Here is a 21,451-nt window from a genome sequence, read left to right as displayed (position 1 = left end):
CCGACATCGGCCGTGTTTCGACAATGTTTGTCTGCTTCAGGGACCTTGGAGAGCTTCTGCATTAGCCATCTTTTCGCTTCAGTGGCTCTATTCTCTTTTAGAATGATTCATGCACGTGACGCCTCTAAAGCAGGCATATGCGGGTAAGTCTGCCTTGAAAACTGGTGTGACTTCTATCCATATTTATTTGCTCCTCACTTTTCCTTCACACCACCTTATACTTTTTTGTTTATTGATCTTTATGTCCTCTGATAAGGAAATTTATATGTAAAGTAACCTGTTCCTTGTTCAGAAAGATCATTCATTTGCCCCACTAAAATAATGCTTTCCTTATATAAATCCCACACAGCCCTGTGATCTCCCACAGCAATTTGTCTACATATTAAAGTAACAGTCCTTCCTATTCAAGGGAAAATGTAAGTATATAGCAAATGGAAAATGGGTTTGAGGGGAGAAGAATAGAACACGAAGCTAAAAAAAAAAAAATAGAATAATACTAGGAATTATTCAGAAAGAAATGAAGAATAAAACAGAGAACATAATTTCTCTGTATAAATCAATGCTGCAGCTGTACCTTAACTACAGTGTACAATTCTGGTCACCCCATTTCAAAAAAGATACAGCAGAATTAGAAAAGGCATAGAGAAGGGCAACAGCAATGCTTAAGGGGTTGGAAAGACTCCCTTATTAACAGGCTGATACAGTAAAGTGCGGCCGCGGTTACCCTGCTTCTAACCCGCTTTCTACTCACAATTTGGCCGCGCTAGTCCAACCCGCGATTCACTATCCCTTTTAACCCATCCTTACTGCTTCTTTAAATCAACGGGAAACCCTTTCCGCCCGCGGCATGTAAATGGTATGTAAACGATCGGATTAGCTATTCCCTCCCATACAGTAATGTGCGCCCCGATTATCGCCTTTTTTAACCTGCAGTTTTGACTTGTGTTTAACCTGCTAATTTACCGCCTACCCTTACCCCTGTGTTAGTGTGGAGCGTCAGGCAAGCCCCGGCAGAGAGAGACAGCAATAGGCAGGCTCCGGCGAAAATCGACTCGACATGTTATTAAAGCAAATGTGAATAAAGTGCAACAAAAGTAAACTTACCGTATGTGAATGACAAACAGTCCTCTCTCCCCCCCTCCCGAAGCAAGGCACACGACGAAATCAACTCGACATGTTATTAAAGCAAATGTGAATAAAGTGCATTCACATGCAGTAAGTTTACTTTTGTTTACTTTTGTTGCACTTTATTCACTTTATTCACATTTGCTTTAATAACATGTCGAGTCGATTTTGACCGTGCGCCTTGCTTCGGGAGCGGGGGAGAGAGGACTGGCGATCCCCTAGACCCGAGCGTAGGAGAACCATTCACTTCCTGGTACCTGTCATTTCAAATGACATTTGAAATGGCAGGTACCAGCGCACCCAGGATACTGTATAGGCGCTGTATAGCGCTCTATACAGTAAAATGGATTGCTCAGGCCTACCGCTTCATGGACGTGCTTTGGACGCGGCTTGCATTTGCGTCTAATTTAAATACTGTATCGAGCGGTATGTGATCCGAACTGTGTGTGCGGCAAACGAGGTCCTTACTGTATCGGCCTGTAAGAAAGGTTAAACAGGTTAGGCACTTCAGCTTGAAGATGATTGAGGGGGTTATGAATGAGGTCTACAAAATCATGAATGGTGTGAAACAGGTAAATACGGAACAGATATTAACCCTTTCAAATAACATTAGGACTACAGGACACTCCTTTAAGCTAACAGGTAGCAGATTTAAAACAAACTGGAGAAAGTATTTTTTTAGCTCAACCCACAATCAACTTGTGGAATTCATTACCAGTGGATATGGTCAAGGCATCTAGCATAACAAAGTTTAAAAAGGGTTTGGACAAGTTTCTGGAAGAAAAGTCCATAAATAGTTATTAACCAGGTAACTCAGGAAGACCCACCGCTTGTTATAAGGGGTGAGCAGTAAGAAACCAGATCTCCATTTAGGGATCTGTGCCTGGTCCTTTAAGGTAGTCTGAGGGAGTTTTCAGTATAATTCCTCACATACCCTCCCCCTCACCTCAGCCTTAACAGGATGAGCACCTGCCTGTACAAGGGAGACCTCTCTGGTCAGGAAATCCGCATTGGTGTTTTCCTTTCCTTTCCTGCCCTATGTCGTATTCAGTAGTTGAAGGGCTGTAGAGCCAGGAACCACCTCATCACCCTCACATTGGACTTCTTATTTCTTTTTATCCATAGGAGCGGTTGGTGGTCCATTATGAGCCTGAACTGCCATCACAGCAAGTAGCAGCGCAAGGCCTTTAAATCCCACTTAACAGCAAGGCCTCTTTCTCAACTGAGTAACACCTTTCTCTTGGCATCAACTTCTGGCTAATGTATGGCAGAGGATGTTATTGACCATCATTCTCTTGAAATAAGACAGCTCCCAAGCCTACTTCTGAGGCATCGGTCTGCACTGTGAAGGGTTCAGAGCATATTGCCTTTTTTAGAGCCCTAAAGGTCTTCTCTGCTTCAACTGATCACTGGACCTTCTCTGGTTCTTTCTTCAACAACATCCTTGTAAGAGGCTCCACCTTCTTCAAGTAATTGGGGATAAGTCTTCTGTAGTATCCCGTAAGGCCTAGGAATGCTCTCACTTTTGCTTTTGTTTGCGGGACCGGCATCCAGGTGATCACCTCAATCTTCCTGGTCTGCGATGGACCTTGCCCTTCCCCAGGGTGTAACCAAAATACTGGACTTTTTGCTCTCCCAGCAAGCACTTCTTGGGCTTAGCCATTTGTCCTGCTTTTCTCAGACTGGTTAACATGGCCTGGAGTTGTCTTAGACGTGTCTTCCAATCTGGGCTATACACCTTGATATCATCTAAATAGGTGGCTGCATACCCATGATGTGGGCGGAGCAGGTGGTTGACCAAGCATTGAAATGTTGCTGGGGCACCAAGGAGTCTAAACAGGAGGCAGGTAAACTTAAAAAGTCCCCCCTGGTGTTGAGAATGCAGTCTTCTCCTTCACTGCTGGCTTGAAAGATACCTGCCAATAGCCTTTTGTAAGGTCCAAAGTAGAGATGAATTGGGTTGATCCCAGATGCTCCATCAGTTCGTCCACTCATGGCATTGGCTACACGTCACATTTTGAGACCTCATTGACCTTTTTAAAGTCAATGCCAAACCTTATGCTCCCATCTGGCTTTGGCACCAACACCATGGGTGAGAACCAATCATTGTTAGACTCCTCTATAACCCCAAGCTGGAACATCTCCTTTACTTCGGTCTCAATGACATGGCACCCTTGGGAATCTGATAAGGTTGTTGCCATACCAGAACTCTAGGAGGTATATTAATGTCATACTGCACCAGATGGGTTCAACTGGGCAGGTTCGAAAAAATATCTTTGTTTTGCTGTACCAGCTGCTTAAGTCAGCTGACTGTGCAGTGGACAGCTGCTCTCCAAAAGAAAATTGGGCTTGGTTCACTTCAGGTCCGGTATCTGTATAACCCACTTCTTCAGGAGGTTAATGTGATAGATCTGAGTTTTCTTTCATTTATCTGCCTGGGCTATTTTGTAATTTGACCTGTTTTCTCCAGAACATCAAAGTTGCCAATGGCCTAACAACTTGCTTTCCGAAGATGGAAGCAGGACAAATATGTGATCCCCTGACTGGAATACTCTTTGGACCATGGGGTGATATTAATCTCGGGCTTGGGTAGCCTGAGCCTTCTCTAGGCATAGGTGGGCAGCCTCCCCAGCATTGTTTAGGTGATCCTGCACTCAAAGAACATTGTCAATGAGGTTCTGCCCAAGATTCCCTTCATCCTGTCCAGTCTCGCGAGTTATGTCCAAGATTCCTCTTGGTCTCCTCCCACGCCATTAACTAACAAGAAGAAAGCCCCATTGAGATCTGTGGCACTTCATGGATTGCGAACAGCACATATGGTAGCCATGCATTCCAACCCTTGCCATCTTCATCCACAAATTTCCTCAACATTTGTTTGAGCTTCTGAATGAAGTGCTCAATGAGGCCATCAATCTGTGGGTGATACACTAAGGTACACAGTGATTTTACCTTGAGCAAAGTGCAGAGCTGTTTCATTATCTTGAACACAAACATGGTTCGCTTATCCATCAGGATCTCCTTGAGTAGCCTAAATCGTGAGAAAATCTCCATTAGCGCAGTCACCACCATTGAGGTCTTCATGTTCTGTAGTGAGACTGCCTCTAGATATCTTGTAGCACAGTCCAGAATGACAAGCCAGTACTTATTTTCTTGAGTAGATCTCTCAAGTTGCCCCACAAAGTCCATGCCCACCCTTTCAAAAGGTGTTTTGATGATTATGGGCATGGGGGTGAGAGGTGCCCAGGTGACCCCCTAGAACAGGGGTGGGCAGTTCCGGTCCTCAAGGGCCACAAACCAGTCTGGTTTTCAGGATATCCCTAATGAATATGCATGAGAGAGATTTGCATGCACTCTGCCTCAGTTGTATGCAAATCTGTGTCATGCATATTCATTAGGATATCCTAAAACCTCGACAGGTTTGTGGCCCTCGAGGACTGGAATTGCCCACCCCTGCCCTAGAAGGTGGCTGTGGGCTAGTTGCATGATCTTCTGGCAATACAGTTTGTGAATTAGGGGTTGGTATATTAATTCCCCCTCCACACTTTCCTTTGTGACTCTGTAAAGTTGGACCCATTTAACAAAAAATGAGGAGGAATAGGATCTGTAACCTGTGTTCCCAGGTCTAGCTTCCTGTCCACCCTCTGTTTATGCTCCTGAGCCCACTTATTTATTTATTTATTTATTTGTTGAGTTTTATATACCGTTATTTGGTTGAGCCATCATAATGGTTTACAAAAGTATACATTTTTCTTATCAGTTGTGTAACAGAAAAGCAATAAACTTAAAGAACTCATCCTACTTCTAGGTCTGTCTGAAGCTCCCCAGGTCGGCCACCTTTTCCCACTCAAAGGAGTTAGGTAACTGTTCTTCTCCAGACTCTGACCTTGTCTTCTCGGTTGCCTCTAAATTAGCAGCATAACTGTATTTGTCCTGGCGGTGTTGCCTCTGGGACTTAGGAGTCTTAGAGTCTTTATAATATAAATCTGGATCCTCCAAAGGAAAGAGTTCAGGAAGCTCCAATTCTTCATTGTTTTGATTGGACAAGCCTATTGTGAGCTGGATCCATAGGTTCTTGAAGTTCAGACAGTCCCATCCAATCACCACGGGGTAGGATAGCCAAGGAAGAACTCCCACCTCAATTTGGTCTTGGCTGACCAGGGTCTTTAGCTGTACCTAGTTTGTTGGATACTGCTTGTTGTCCCAGTGGATGCATGCCAGAGTCACTATTCTATTGTCAATCTGGACTTGCTTCAATAACACTCTTTGAATGAGCATTTTCACACTCCCAGAGTCCACCAATGCTTGGATTGGAATGCAATCCAGCTCAACCACAATCACAAAAGTAAAGACTCCCTGGCTGGGGACATCTACGAAATTATAAATGTTTGGGACCACAGCATTCATCTCCATGGGTTCATCTTCCCTGCAGGGATACTCTCTGGCAAAATAGCCCCTTTCTCCACAGCTAAAACATGACAGTCCGACTGAAGCTTGTGGTTAAGGTGAAAAATCCAGTCAGAACTGTCCCACTGGTTGTCGAGGATTCTGGCTCTTAGGACTCCAGCATCCTCTACCCAGGTTGAGTGGGTTCTCTGGGACTTGTGGTGACTCAGGCATAGTTTGGGCTTGATGAAAGGGCCTCCACTACTTCCAGCACTTTTTCCACCGTAAGGTTTGGGTGACAGCAGAGCCACTGTTGCATAGGCCATTCTAGGCTGTCTAGGAACTCTTTCAGCAGACCCGTCCTGACTACTCCACCCCAGTCTTCCTTTCTGGGTACAGCTACTTCCAAGCGATATCTTTATATCTGTGGAATAAGGTATGTGGGTTTTCTCGAGCCTGCAGATTTCCCTGCCTAAATTACTGTTCGTAGGCTTCTGGGGTGAGTCCCGCTCACTCTACAATGGCGCCTTTGACTTCCTGGTATGTGGCCCTCCCTTCCAGATTGGTGATTTGGAAGGCACTTGACTATTCCCAGTGAGTAGATTCCCAAGACAGGTAGCCCACCTGTCCTCTGGCCAGCCTGCCAGTCGTGTTGTGCATTCAAAGATTTTTAGGAAACTATCAGGATTTTCTCCTGAGCTCATTTATTTATTTATTTATTGGTTTTATATACCATCATTCAGTTTTCTATCACAACGGTTAACAAAATATAAAACATTAAACAAAACACACAGTATAGGTGAAAATAAATTATAAGTACCAAAGACCTAAAATCAAATACAGTAATTCATTAAAAAATAAATTAACAGAATAAGATTGTTAAAATAAACTCAACCATTATAAAATCTGTTAAAAAATAAAAATTAAATTAAAACAGGAATATAAGAATTATTCAAATAAAAGCATCACTAGTATTAATGCTTTCCTTGTCAAGGTTTGCTTCCTAGTTGTTAAATCATCTCCATGCCTGTAATGTTATTTTATTCCTGCTCTTGTTCCTGATATGCTTTCGTAAATAGCCAAGTCTTTAATTTCTTTTTTAAAGGTTTTTAAATTACTTTGTAATCGTAGTTCAGTTGGAAATGAATTCCATATTTTAGGGCCCATTATCAATATAGCTCTGGATCTAACCTCGCTCAGGTGGCAGTGCGTATTGACAGGTCCGTTAATAACCCTTTATTTGTCGTTCTAAGGTTACATTGCGGCATATGTAAATGAATTGCTGCATTTAACCATTCTGTTTGCTCTCTGTATATTGTTTTGTGTAACAGACAAAGTATTTTATAATCGATCCGATATTTTACGGGTAACCCATGTAATGATATTAATACTGGAGTTATATGGTCAAACCTTTTTGCCCCTGTTAATATTCTTGCAGCTGCATTCTGAAGTATTTGTAATGGTAGTAGAGTATTATTAGGTAGTCCAATTAATAAAGAATTACAGCAGTCAATATTTGAAAATATAAAAAATTGGAGCACTGTACAAAAGTCATAGAGATAAAAGAGGTTTCAGCCGCCTAAGAGTTAGTAATTTAAAGTATCCTTCTCCCTTCACCTTCCTTCACCAGGATTCCCTGTGGATTTGGATTTTAAGGGGGACTAGGCGAGACAGCTGCACTCAGTCCTTTGAGGTAGTCTGAGAGAGTTTTCTGTATACTCCCTCACACACTGATTGCCTGAACAGAGAGCTCAGTTTAAAATTCTCTCTCATACCAAGTGTCTCCATCTTCCACCCCAAAACATTTGTCCAATCTAATTTGTCACTATGTGCCATTGAGATCTTCGCAGCAAGCCCCTTTAGAAATTGGATCCTTCCCCACTGTGAAAGCAACAGTAATCAAATGCTGTGCTTGGAAGTTTTGTGCTAACTCTGTGGAGCTGAATTCCTCTGGAGGCCTGCCTTGAACTTAGCATCCCACAAAATATCTAAGACGTGGCTTTTTAAGTGGGCTTTCAGTTAATGGGGATGGAAGGACTTCATTGTTTGTTCCAGATGTACTACTATTTGTTATTTTGATGTTGCGATACTGGGTATTGTTTTTTTTTTTTATTTCATTGTAAACCACCTTGAGGTTTTCCCAAATGAAAAACAGGTAATCAAAAAAGAATAACCAAATAAACTAATAAATAAATAACTCTGGCTCCTGCATTCTTAGGAGGAAATCTTTCCCCGCCCTCCCCTGGGCTGATATTGGTTACAATCTGCCCCTACAACGGAATTCTTAAAAATGAACAGTTCTAAGTGCCTGGTCTGCTATCAAACAAAACATGCTCATCTCATAAATACCTTCCTATCCTTTTCTTCAAAGTTTACACATTGCCTGCATGGAATCTCATGTGATGGGTACAGATTATTGTAATAACCACACCCTGGAAGTACTGTGAAGCACTTAACACAGCCGAATAATTTTAGCAAACCAGGACAGGCAATTTTCCCAAAACATGCTACTTAGACTGTGTTATTTCTCATAGTAAATTCCTATTTTTCTGGCATGGAGAGAATAGCCATGGAGAAATATTTTGCCTATTAGCAAATCAAGTATGTTATACTTAAAAATTGGTTAAAAAGCAGTTACTGTGCAAGTTAATAACATAACCTTTGTACCTAGCAAGCTTAAAGATGGTTTTGGAGTTCATTAACATGTAAGCTGCTGCTATGATTAGAAAGAATGGATCCATTCAGAATCGCAGGAACTACATCCCCAAACTTAGCATTAAGCAATCTTCTGAAATATATCACACTGAATTGTTGATTTAAGTTTGATAATATCTTGAAATAAAATAACAGCTGAAAATCTTGACGATGGTAGTCTTCCAGGGTTGGGTTGGTTTTGGTTGTTGTATCTTTGGTACAAACAGCACACAGAAAAACAACCTACCACTAGGTCTGAAAGACAATAATACACTGCAAGTTAAAAAAATGGTGGTGAAAATGTCAGAAATAAGAAAGAGATGCAGAGTTCAACTTGTGCAGGAAAAATGCTCGTGTACCTAACCTTCTTTTCCAAGTCCATGTTATTTATGGAACAGTTAAGAGAAAGCTCAAGAAACATGTTTAGACTTGTTAAAAACTTACAGATAATATGCCACCTTTGAATGACCTATCAGAAGTAGGCCACTCGAATCAGCAACTCAATAAACTATGAACACTTTCCAAGGGCAGTTGATCAAGCTTTATATAAATCCAGTAAGTATGGAAAAAGGTGAGATTTTGATAAGGGCTGGATTGGTGTCAACAGTTCTTACAAATTAATGTTCTGCTAGCTCATGAATTTAAAAGTGGTTCATGTTTGAGGTTAGATAAAGCCAACCATTCTTTAGAGAGAGTTGTCTGCAAATAACAATCTCGACCATGTGTGAAAATAAGTTATTTGAAATGCCATGTATGGGATACAGTGACACAAATGCAACCTTTGATGAAATTTATTCAATCTGTTTTTCTACCTGAGTTCTTCCACATTGGCCACGCTCTTGTACAGAATTCCTTTTTCTCGCCGAAGTTTCTTTATCTCCAGTTTGAGAAGACGGATGTCCTCCACTCTCTGTTTGTACTGGCTCTCTCCTTTGTTTAATATGGACTGCTGGATTTTGATCTTTTCATAAAGCAAGGCCAGTTCATCATTACGCCTGACTAGTTGGGTTCCCAGAATATCCCTCTCACTTATCACCTGCCAGCACAGCACAAAGCAAGATCTTGATCAAACTTTCTTTAGTCAACATAAAGAAAATGGTAAGTCACAGTACGGTACTCTAATGGAGTGCTTAACACTATCACCCAGCTAGTCAGAATTGCTCACTCTTTGCTCCATATTCAGATGGAGGAGTTGGGAAAAATTTTCATTACTGAGCTTGAGAGAAAGCACCTCTGGTCTCCTACTGACCATGTAAGGATGGACTAGGACAGTGGTTCTCAACCAGGAAGGCACAAAGCCAGTCCACTACTGCCATACAAGAGGCGAGCCCAAACTGCAAAAAATAGCCAGCTGCCTCTGTGCAGGAAGTGCCAACCTTGTTACTCTAGTCAGCTTCAATTTGCACTCCTCTCTAGAACACACCTTAAACTATTTTTGTTTTTGTTTTTTAAGTACAGAGAAGTTAGATGAATAGAGAAGTGTTCGCTTGTAATATTCCTCCCCCCAATCTCCCTGAAGAGAACAATATAAACTTGGGCTGTCTGATACTGCCTCTCTCCCCTCCCCCCACAGCTTACTCCATTTATCCCCCCAAACTTCAAATTGCTGCCAATTTGTTGGGAAAAGAAAATAAATCAGAGAAAGAAATGTGCCCTCCAACTATCTCAGCACTGCTAACTCCACCACACCAATGTCAGTTCCTGCTAGATTTGGTTTGAATTCAGCAACATTAGCATCCAATGTGCATGCTTGTTATTTAGTTGGATAACTTATCTGGTTAAGTCAGGTCGTACCAGAGAGCAGTTGTAAAGTTAGCCAGCTATATTCAATCATTCACCTAATCAGCAGTGCTCTGCTGAATATCCATGGCAATTTATCTGACTAACTTTAGCCCAATAAGCTGTCCACTCGCTGCACTGCTGAATACTGATCTCAGCATTTTTGTGAATTTTGAAATTTTGCGACCTCGAGGGTGCACAAGATATCTCAAACTCTTGAAAAGGCTACAGAAGTCCTGAAAGGTTGAGAACCAATGAACTAGGAAAGCCTTGCGTAAGCTGGGCTTTGAATGTTCCAGCTTTGTGTGTAAGCAGAAGTCCTTTGACCCAAAGCAAAGGCACTTACTGGCATGGCACAATACAGTATACTACAAAGGGCAAACTCAGTGATTAAGCTAAATGGAAACTAGTTTGCAGAGATGTAGAAGAAAGTCAAAAATATAATTGAAAAACTAGAACTTTAAGAGCAAAAGCCAGCATCTTTATCAATCACTTTGCAAAGATTTTCTTTAGAACATGAAAGACTAATAGTCCATATGGGCTCAATTTTCAAAGGGTTTGGGTGCCTAGTTTAGAGTGTTAGGTATCTAAATTGGCTCCTTTGAAATTTAAGGCTGAACACCTAAATTTAGGGATCTATTTTCACTGGGCACAAAAAGTATGTGGAAGTGAAGTTAGGGCTGAGAAAAAAAGGTAGGTGCCTACTGCTGATTTAAAGTCCTAGCACCGTGTGCAGTACTGAGCACATGGTGCACTGTACATTATACTTAGGTGCTTAAACCCAAGAAAATGAATTGCAGGCTTCAATTTAGGTCCCAAAGATTTAGGCTCCTAAATTTAGGTGAATCTTCAGCCTAAAATTTATGTGCAGAAATCTGGTTGCCAATCCACCTCAATTTAGGGTCCTCAATCTTTGGTACCTAAATTGTTCAGTATATGTGCATGTATTTTTTCACATCTATATGAAACACCGAGCATTTTTTTTTTTAATCAGCCACTACGGTCCTAGGCGAAGAAGATAAACACATAGGTCTACGGTTAGGAAATATGCAAGCTAACATAACAAAGGATTTTCACATATTTTAAAATATTTTAAGTAATTCGAAACTCAGAATAGATTTTGACCTTTTGACTGAAGTGGGGGGTAAATTTATAGAAAACAAAATTCCAATCATATTTTTAAAATCATACTTTAATAAAGGTTTTGCTGGAAAACTCATGGGACCATCCACTTTTCACCTACAGCTCGGTCATGTAAATACTGAGGTAGGGAATGAACCATGTGGGAAGTTTAGAGAACAGGCCAACACAAATCACAAGGAAGCTGAAATTAAACAAGATGGCAAAGAAAAAAGAAAAAGAAATTCCACCAAACTATTTTATACATAGGTCTGGAGGACATTTGTAGGTATCTGATGGAGGAAAACGTTATATATATATAAAATGGAGTTAAAAAGACCTCAGAAATCACTGTCAGATGTAACAAGTATCTATTAGGCTGTGAGATTTCTAATCAACGGTCAGAAAAAGCCTCCATTTTTTCTATAACACTAATCCTGTATGTAGGTAAATTATGGATTATCATACCTGGTCCAGTTCTTTCTTCTGCCTTATCCTCTCTGAATCAGCTTCCGAGATAATTTTAAGAAGTTTCCTCTGTTCCACCTCTTGATTGTCAATGAACTGCTTGGTTTCAAGGTCTTGCTGCTTCATCTTCTGCAGTTCTGCCTGTAGCGAGACAGGTATGCAGGAAGTTAATACCGCTTTAGTAACAACGGCTTGAAAAACCCTGGAATTCATTATCCACCGGTGTACGTGGGGGTCAGATCCAAGCTTCACTTTCCAGTAGGACAGAATAATGCTGTCGTTTCAAGCAATTGTCTGCTCTTTCATTCAATACATTTTCAACGAAAGGCCAAATAAGAAATGCTAATAAATACTGCGTTGCTATAGCCTCCATTATGAGAACATTATTTGTTATTGTGAATTTTGCTCCTAAGAAATGTTAACAGCATAATGCCATGGGCCTTCTGTGCCTTTTCCAATACTTATGTATGTTCATTTCTATGTTTTGTATACCTTATTAGCATGTTTTTCTATTCCTTGTATAATTTATAAGAAGACATTTTATTGTAAAAGAGAAATTATGGTAAATTTCACTGGTACGACTAGTGTATCTTGGGATAATATACAGTAAATATAATTCAATTTGCATGCATAGGAAATGTTTTCCATGAAAGAGCTGTCAGCTGATGCTTTTTCTACTGAACTGGAACTGCTCCTGCCTATGCATATAGTTCAATCATGGAGCGCTATAAACCTTAAATGAAAAACAAACTACAAAAGACAGCCCTATGACTTGGTAGCAGACCTGTGCTCAGTTAGGTGTGAGATCAAGCGAGAGTTTCCAAAGCACTGAGTCTTGGGAGCGGATGCAGTCAGGACTGAGAACTGCTGGAGTGCTCGGCAGGGTTCAGCTTCTCTCCCAGCCCCCAGCTGACAGAGGATCTTTGGGTGATTCAGTCTTCAAGAGAAAATAAAGGGAGAAGGAAAAACAAAACTCCTGGAAAATATACAATGGATTTACTCTTTCTACCATACCTTCTTTTGCTGCTGAGTTACTAGTAAATCAACAGATGTTCAACAGAGTCAAAACCTAAGCAGGCTGATTCCTTCTTCCAAGCACACTGACATTTCGAAAACCTTTCATTAACATGGCCCGCTTCTTTAATATGATTAAGATTTATATTGCACTTTCAGGTTAATTGTATGTGTGCCCACATCAGCAATGGGCAGAACATGCAATTTGTTTAATAACTGAATGCCCATAGCCACCACATGTCACTTGATTTGGGGGCGTATAACTGTGATTCATATGTAAATAAAAGAAACAAAATCAATTTGGCAATGTATAGATGTGATGGTGTAGGCACATATTGACAAAAACAACCCCAAACTATGGATAAATTAGCCAGCCAGAGCTGCAGAGGCCTTTATGGAAAACAGACATGTTAGCCCTAAGTGAAGACTATGAAAGGAAGAAGGACAAGTTCCTGGGAGTGGTAGTTCTTGGAAGCCATAGCCTAAAGCCAGCTAGAAGAGTTACTGTTGTAAAGAAAGGCAGCTGAAATTGATAGACCTGGAACAGCAGGTCTCAGAGCCAGACAGGCTGACACAGGGCGGGGCAACCTTTTTCTTAAACAATGCTATGTTACTGGGGCCAAAAGGGGTCCCCCTTAGAGCTCCTTGAGCAGGGAAGAGGTTCTGTTTGGGCAAAAAGTGTTATAGCTGGCCTTGGACTGGGCTGGTCACTGGCTGTGCAGCCACAGAATGGCTCTAAAGAATCCAGGCTCAGAATACTGAAGGCCTGGTGTATGGCCCTGCCCCTGAGGATCCAGATGAGTCTTCAGGGGTTCAAAAGGTATGCTGGTAAATGTTCCTGGCATTTAGATGGTTAGAAGGCCCAGTGCTGGAGTGGGATCTTGGAAGCCCCAGGAGATCTTCTACTGAAGTTATGTGATGTGGAAGTACTGAAGCTCTGTGTTAAGCCTGTAAGTACCAGCAGTGATGTTTCAAGTATTATCTGTGTTTGTCCATGAAGAAGAATTACGGTGGAAACTGACTTGGTTTAGATAAATGGACTAGACTAAAGTCTTACCTTAAATGTAAATGTTTTAACCTTGATTGAAGTGAGCTGTATATTTGTAACCACAGTGTGAAGAGTCAGGGAATGTTTATGTTATAACCTTATCTAATAATAAACCAGCATTGAGACACCATTCCCAGTGTGTTTGTACTATAGGGGCTTCCAACCTAATAGGTTCCTCATGGAAGGGATCCTCTAGGAAATCCTTGAGTGGGAAGCATCCTACCCCACCCCCACATACACACATTGCAACTGTCTCCAGCACCTCCTTCTCTATCCCTCCACCTGTCTGACAGCTCCAGCATCTCCTCCTCAGGCTACATTGAGTCTCCAAACTATCCAGGAAACTACCCAGCAAATATCAAGTGTAGTTGGAATATTGACCCACCCCAACGCAAAAAATTAAGATTGTAGTGCCTGAAATTGTGTTGCCTTCAGAGGATGAACGTGAAGATGTTTTGATCATGCAGAAGAATTGAAGGTGGCCAGTTACTGTGTGGGGGCATCAAGTTGAATGGGAGATGGCTGAAGCTATAGGAAAGTGCTGGCTGCTGCCATCTTATTCTCCCACCTCCCAAACTCTTATGTGCCCGATCAACAGTCTCCTCCAGCTCAGGCACCATGCAGTAACTTGCCCTCTCCATCAGCATTTTGCCAACATCATCAAAAAAGGCCAAAATATCATCGTTGATGATGTGATAACAGGTGCGATGACAGGCCTTCAATGATGACGCTGGGTAGAGCGTCGGAAGGCCAGAGGGAATGAAGCTGTCAGGTGAAGTCTAAGGGCTGGAAGAATAACCCCAATGGGCCAGTTTTGGTCTGCAGACCTTAGTTTCCCCACCTGAGGGGTAAAAGCAGAGTGAAGTATCAGTGATTGTGGAAGCCAGTTGAAGCCTATTACATAGAAACAGAGACTCAGAGGCAGGAGGCTGCAAGAATAGGTAGTCACCTGCCTGGCAGGGCTGGCGCATCCCTAGGGCGCCGAGCCATAGGGGGCTCCAAAGAGCAGCCACGTGGTGCCGCAAGCGGGGCCTATCCCGCTCGCGGAAAACAGAAATAGAGACTGTGTGCTTCTCAGGGCTGCGAGCAGCACACAGTGTCGTGCCCCCCCCCCACCTGTTTTGGCACAGACTATTTCTATTACTCTTTGCCATGAGCGGGATAGGCCCGCTCACGTGGCTGCTCTTCTGCGCTCTCTATAGGCCCGGCACCACGTGGCTGCTCTTCTGCGCTCTCTATGGCTCGGTGCCCTGAGAAGCACACAGTCTCGCCGAAACAGGTAGGGGGGGCACAACCGGGGGGGGGGGGGGGCGGCGGCAGCGCAAGGGTCGCCTAGGGTGCCCAATACCCTTGCACCAGCCCTGCTGCCTGGATGTGGTCTGAATAAATCAAGGTTTACCACTTACACAGGAAATATCCACAAAAGCACACTGAGTGTTTAGCCACCCAAATAAGCTACATTAAGCCAGGAGTGAGTTGCTGCATGGGGGCCTAAGTCAACCTGTATATAAGATGCCTATTGTAAATGTCTAGAAGACCAACTGTGGTATGGAATGGAACTGTAGCAATGCCTGTGGAGAAACAAGCTCTGTGAGAAAATAAAATTAGAGCTTTAGAGCTGTACTGCAAGTGCCTAGCTTTATGGTACTTTTGGTGATCAGATGATGGTCCAGCATGGGGCACAGAGCCTACACTGTCACCACAGAATAAAGCAGGAGCAAAAGATGTAGCTGAGTCATTAGAAGGGATTCTTATACTCCTGTTTTTTAATAAACATTATGAGGGTAACGTTCAAACAGCTGGCATAGCAGTAAAGTCTTTATCGAGTATTTTCAAAATGAACTTAAGGGCCTGATTTTAAAAAGCATATACACACTTAAAATTGGGTTTTACCCATGTAAATGCAATGTACCCATGTAAGTGGGCTTTTTGAAAATTGCTCATTCACCTTGGTGCAAATGGGTCCTGGAGAAGACTGTTGACAGGATGATAGACTGGTTAAGATGGAAATCTGTCACCACCTTAGGCAGGAACTCAAAGTGTGTATGCAAGATCACCCTGTCATGATAAAACTTAGTGTAAGGTGGATAAGACACTAAGGCCTGGAGCTCACTGACACTGACACTGACCTACCAGGTCAGGTATTTCAGGTCACAAGTGCGCAGAGGCTCAAAAGGAGCTTTTATCAGCTATGCCAACACCACGTTGAGGTATCAAGACACAGCAGGAGGCCTTAGGAGAGGCTTCAGTTGAAGCAGGCCCTGCATAAATCATTCAACTATAGGCTGTACAGAGATGGGCGTACCATCTACACCTTGGTGGTATGCACCAATTGCACTGAGATGAACTCTAACAGAGTTATTTTTTAAGCCAGCTTTCAATAGGTGTAGACAGTAATCAAGCAGATTTTGTGTGGGACAGGAGAACGGATCTAGGGCCTTCTGCTCACATAAGAACATAAGAACATAAGAAATTGCCATGCTGGGTCAGACCAAGGGTCCATCAAGCCCAGCATCCAGTGCTCCTACCATGTGACAGGGGCCGGCCAATGGCACGGATTCCCTGTCACATGGTAAGGGCAAAGGGCCATCGGCGCCATTTTTATTAACGCAGCCGATGGCCCGAGAGCTGGAGATCGCTCCCCGCGCCCCCCACTGGACCACCAGGTAATTTTAAAACGGTTTTTGGGGTTCGGGAGGGTGGGGGAGGGTTTTTTTGTTATCGGATCGGGCGCAGCCGATAACAAAAAAAAAATCGAGCCGGACGATAAAAATTTTAAGATTTTGAATTGGAACCGGAACCGATCAGATTCCGGTTCCGATTCACATCTCTATCCGGCAGCCTTCTGGACAAGGTAGATCTCATCTGTCTTCTTATTAATGGGAGGCACTGTGAGAAGGTGTTCCCAAATCCTCAGAAACAGCTCCTTAAGGATCTCATGCACCGGGACCACCACAATCTCTTAGGAGGCTCCACAAATTGTAGGATCTCAAGCATTTTGTGCCTGGCATCCTCCTCCTTTAACAACTGAAATGGGACGACTGCTGCCATCACCCTCACAAACCCTGCGAAGGAAAAGGTTCTGATGGGAGACCCTCAGAGCCCTCTGATAAGGACTCTGAAGCATCATCCTCCCAGGGTTCATAGGGTTCCACATCTTCACTGTAAGCTACAGGGGATGGGGCCCTAGGTGCTTGGGCTTCATTCAGACTTGCAGGCATCGGTAAAACTGGATGGAGGACTGCAGGCATTGGCATTTCTGCCAGCCCTGGTGAAGCTTCCTCCCCAAAAGAACCGGCAACAACTGCCATATTGGTAGAGCAAGGCCATGGTGCCTTGCCTGACACTGATGCTGTCCCAGGAACCAACGCCAGTTGGGTCATTAGCGCACAGAAGAGCACGTTTAGCTTCTCCAACAGTGATACAAGGAAGGGCAGCACCAGATCCGGTGCCATTGGTGCCACAGGACTGAAGCCCTGCATTGCCCTCTCCACCGCCAGATGAACTCAATGATCCAGCTCCTCCTCAAACGTTGCTGATACCAACACAAACTGGAAGGAAGAAGAAGTGGCTAGATCTTCTTCGGACCCATGAGGTGGATTGGTGACTGGCATCAGGACCAGTGGAGACAGTTGCAGACCCCCCCGGCACCGATGGAGAATTGCACTCCTCACTGCAGGGTCGCTTCAGGGACATCGTGGCATGAGCCAGTGCATCCCTGTGCCTGGGTCTGTGCATTGACAGGGACTGGTTCCGATGCTTCTTGGCTTCCTCAATGCTCAACTTAGTCCTTCCCGGGTGCCAAGGCTGAAGACGAGGAACCTGACATCCTCAGCTTAAAGAAGATCAATGGTGGGCGGTCTCTGGCACCCCTATCCACCGACAGCACTGACGGCCCCACTGATGTCGATGGTGCGGTGTCCATCAGTGTGGCTCCCAGATACATCAATGCTGATACCACTGATGCCAATGGCTTGGACCTCTTTAACCCGAAGAGCTATTCCATCTTGTTGAGTCGAAGCTGACATCCCTTGGGCGTCATCTGGGCACATAAGCGTAACCCCATACATCATGCGATGCTCCAAGGCAGAGGACGATATGTCATGCAGACTAGTGATGTACATGGTCCTCGGGCACTGAGGGCATCTCCTAAATCTGGACATGGCCATGGCAGGATGAAGCAAAAGGGATGCAAACTAAATTAGATGGCAGCGGGTATCAATGGCCAGCATTACTACGAAAGAAAACTTACTAGAATCGCCAAAAACCCTGACTAGAAACTTTACAGGGAGGCACCAAGAGAGACCCAATGGAACAATGAAAAAAAAACTCATGAAAAACGCAAGAAAAAAGGAAAGTTTTCCACAAGTCAAAAACAGCCAAAAGTGAGCTCACTCACACTACGAGGCTTACAGCTCTGCAGAAAAAGAGAGACTGGAGAGGGACCCCTCGTGGACACGTGGTATAGGGCATACTGGGCATGCTCAGTGTGCCTAGTCAAAGTTCTAGAAACTTTGACATAAGTTTTCCACATCAGGGCTCCATCTGATGTCATCCATGTGTGAGTGCCACCATCCTGCTTGTCCTCGGAAAAGGGAGTTTTCTTTGGAAAACTCCCCGCAGGTACAAAGGACCCACGTAGACTTGGCTGCTCTTTTTTTCTGCAGGTAAAATTCTTACAGAAAATCATGCACTTAGATTTGTGCGTAGAGTTGAAGATACAATTGATGAGTATTATTTTCTTATCCTGCCCAAAAGAGGCTTCCAAAAATGCCTTCCCTCAATCCAGCAAAAAGCATGCATGTTATGGAACTCCATGTGCGCTTCTATCTGAGCTGAGTGAGGGCAATGCACAAACGGCCAATTTGCCCCGAGAAATCACTATTTGCCCATGTAAATGGCTTTGAAATCTGCCCTCAATATAACAAAGAAAACTTTACAGCTGTTACAGAGCCAAGGCAGCTGGGAAACTCTGTGAAAGCAAAGCAGAAACAAAATCCAAAGAGGAAACTGTCATTTGTTGCCTACAAATCTAATTGTCAGGATTTCTGGACTCGGGACACAGCCCCCTAGGAGTGGTACAGGACTACAAGGCTGGATGTTGGGCAGAACTAGGGCCGGTCTTACATTTAGCCAACCGCCTCCCCCACAGGTTGAGCCCTTGGGTTCTGGGGGCCAGTAGGTTTTTGCTGCAGCAGTATAATGTGGTGAGTCTGTACAGGCTGAATCATGGCTGGACCAGCTGGTAGTCTGGAGCAAGGCCTAAACAGGCTGGATAGTCTGGAGCAAGGCTTGGACGGGTTGGTTAGTTTGGAACCTGAGTAATAGGTACAGGGACAGGACACACAGCTGAGACTAGGATTGAATACAGATACAGAGAAATGGGAACTGGGAACTGGGCAGAGACTAAAATTAGGTACAGTCTGGGGCAAGACAATACATAGGCAAGACAGGGAAAGGATACTAAGACTAGGATTGGGCAGGACAGGACTAGATAAGACAACTCAGAACAAGGAATACAAAGGCCCAAAGGCAGCGATATAGAAGGACCATAGGCCTTAAGGCATAAGGCCCAAAGGCCAGTAAGCAAGGAGAGGCTTGGGAAGTTCATAGAGCCAGAAGCAAGATACGGTCAGGCCCAAAGGCCACAGGGCAAGGCAAGACAAGGCCTAAAGTAAGCCACAGAGCAAGGTAAGAAGTGAGAGCAAGCCCAGAAGACCCAGGGCAGGGTGCAAGATAGAAGGCTGATTGATCATAAGGCAAGGAGCAAGAAGACCCTGAGGCCACAAGGTAAGGCAAGGCCTAGATAGACCACAAAGTAAGGAGCAAGAAGGCCCAAAGGCCACAAAGTAAGACAAGGAACAGCAGCCAGGTCAAAGAGCCAAGGGTGACTCCATGATGAGGCAAGTATACAATGGCAGGGCTGGGTTATATAGGGCAGGAGTTTGAGTGTGGTGCAAGCAGTAAGGAGGAGCTTGGCAAGGCTTGAAGGCCAAGCTCGTTGAGGACTCCTGGTGGAATGGAGGCTGCAAGACAGACTGATTCAGGAAGCCATTGAGGAGATGCTTGGATAGCTCTGGGCAGAGCTTAGTGAGGCCTCTGGAGGTGGGGAGGTGGTCTAGTAGTCTGAATCAGAGTACAAGAAGGCTGCACAGCAGACAAAATCATAACACTAATACATAAAAATACACATCAATGACATTCTGAAACATGAGACCCTGTGTATAAAAGAGGATGCCTATTGTAGAAATACCTAAGGAGGAAGAACAATGCTAAAATTATTTCATATCTTCCAACTTTTGTGCTTGTCAACAAAACTTTTATTTTGCTTCATGCGGTGCATTCATATCTGTTGTTTAGTGCCAGTGGCTGATCAGCATCCATCAGCAGAACAAAACATAAGCTACATTATATTAAAATGCAGCCAACAGTGTGGAAAAGTAGCTGTCTGCAATTGGAAAACTATTCATGCATTTGACATAGCTGCATAATATTTTTCAATCTTTCAAAATTCTGTGTGTTCCTTGTGTCATCAAAAATATGAGCTGCAAACAAGATGTGGTATTAGAAGCTGGCAGTAAATGTTGACATGAACAAATACCCTGTCTCAGGCATTTAGCCGTCATAAATCTGTGTTGTTCTGTAGGATGAGGATTCTAATCCTTGTTAGTCACTTGAAAGCCCAACAAAATTGAACCAACAGCCCTGATGGTATTATTGGTTTAAATAGCTACCATATTATAAAGCTAATGTGCAGATGTCATGCATTGAAAAAATACATAAAATTGCCTTCAAATCATTCGGCCTGCAAATGCTTATAGAACTGTGTAGACAGAAGAAAAGATAGGGCTGAGAGGGAGCGCAGTTACTTACCTGTAACAGTGGTTCTCCAGTGGCCAGCAGGATGTCAGCCCTCACATGTGTGTTACATCATTTGATAGAGCACAGCATGAAACTTTGATTTCAAAGCTTCTAGAAGTTTTAAACTTGCTGAGCATGTGCAGCCTTAGCCATGTCCCTGCTTCCCAGGCAGGCCCCCTCAGTCCATGATACAGCAAAGATCTGGAAAAAGAAACCAACTCCAAGGGGAGTTGGGAGGGTATCGTAAGGACTGACATCCTGTTGTCCACTGGAGAACCACTGTTGCAGGTAAGAAACTTCACTTTCTCCAAGGACAAGCAGGATGGCAGCGCTCACATGTGGGGACCCCCAAGCTACAGGCTGCCTCAAACAAAAGGGAAAAACTAAACAGTGCCAAAGGCACTACTCTTTAGGGTGGTGATAGACCATCCTCATGTAATCTGTTTCTTTTGGAGGCAGTCTGACAAATAACGAGCTCTAGGAGTGGAAGGAGTCGGGTTCTCGTCCTCAGAGAGGCTACATAGGACAGACTGTTTAAAATACAGTTTTGCATCTGGAGCCCCCTGCCAAAACAGGGCTGTGCTGGGAAAGTGTGACAAAAATCCCACTTTGCTGATTTGAAACACACACACGTTGTCAGAGCTCCAGCAGAGTGAGCTTTGACATGCCCCACTATACCCAGGTCCTCCAGGGTGAAAGAACGGGCACAATATACTAAGCAAAAGAAACAGAGCCCTTGGCTATAGACATTACAGACTTTTTTTGTATCGAGAAGGAACCTGAATAGACTACCTGGGGCTTTAGAGCCCTCCATTGGGAAGGCAGCAGATTACTAGTATCCAAAGAATAAAAACAGATTGCCTTTACAGGTTTATGCCTGACGTCTGCCAGAGATTAGCAACCTGCATAAAAACAATGAGGTAGATTTTCAAAGTAAACCATTTAGATAAGTTAGCCAGA

At 43.6% G+C, this 21,451-nt stretch overlaps 1 protein-coding gene across 1 annotated transcript in view; it reads right to left on the bottom strand.

The window, feature by feature from the left end:
• CFAP58 (cilia and flagella associated protein 58) overlaps positions 1–21,451 on the bottom strand; it is a 295,728-nt gene that overhangs the window by 146,129 nt on the left and 128,148 nt on the right. The window contains exons 10-11 of the mRNA XM_029610343.1: positions 11,569–11,709; positions 9,015–9,238 (exon numbers count right to left, since the gene is read on the bottom strand). Of these exons, the coding sequence (XP_029466203.1) occupies positions 9,015–9,238; positions 11,569–11,709 (365 nt within the window). The remainder of the gene's footprint in view (positions 1–9,014; positions 9,239–11,568; positions 11,710–21,451) is intronic.

This window comes from Rhinatrema bivittatum, chromosome 7 (assembly GCF_901001135.1).
Source record: "Rhinatrema bivittatum chromosome 7, aRhiBiv1.1, whole genome shotgun sequence".
Classification (NCBI taxonomy): Eukaryota; Metazoa; Chordata; class Amphibia; order Gymnophiona; family Rhinatrematidae; genus Rhinatrema; species Rhinatrema bivittatum.
Note: the sequence above shows the minus strand (reverse complement) of the source record. Positions and strands in the feature narration are given on the sequence as shown.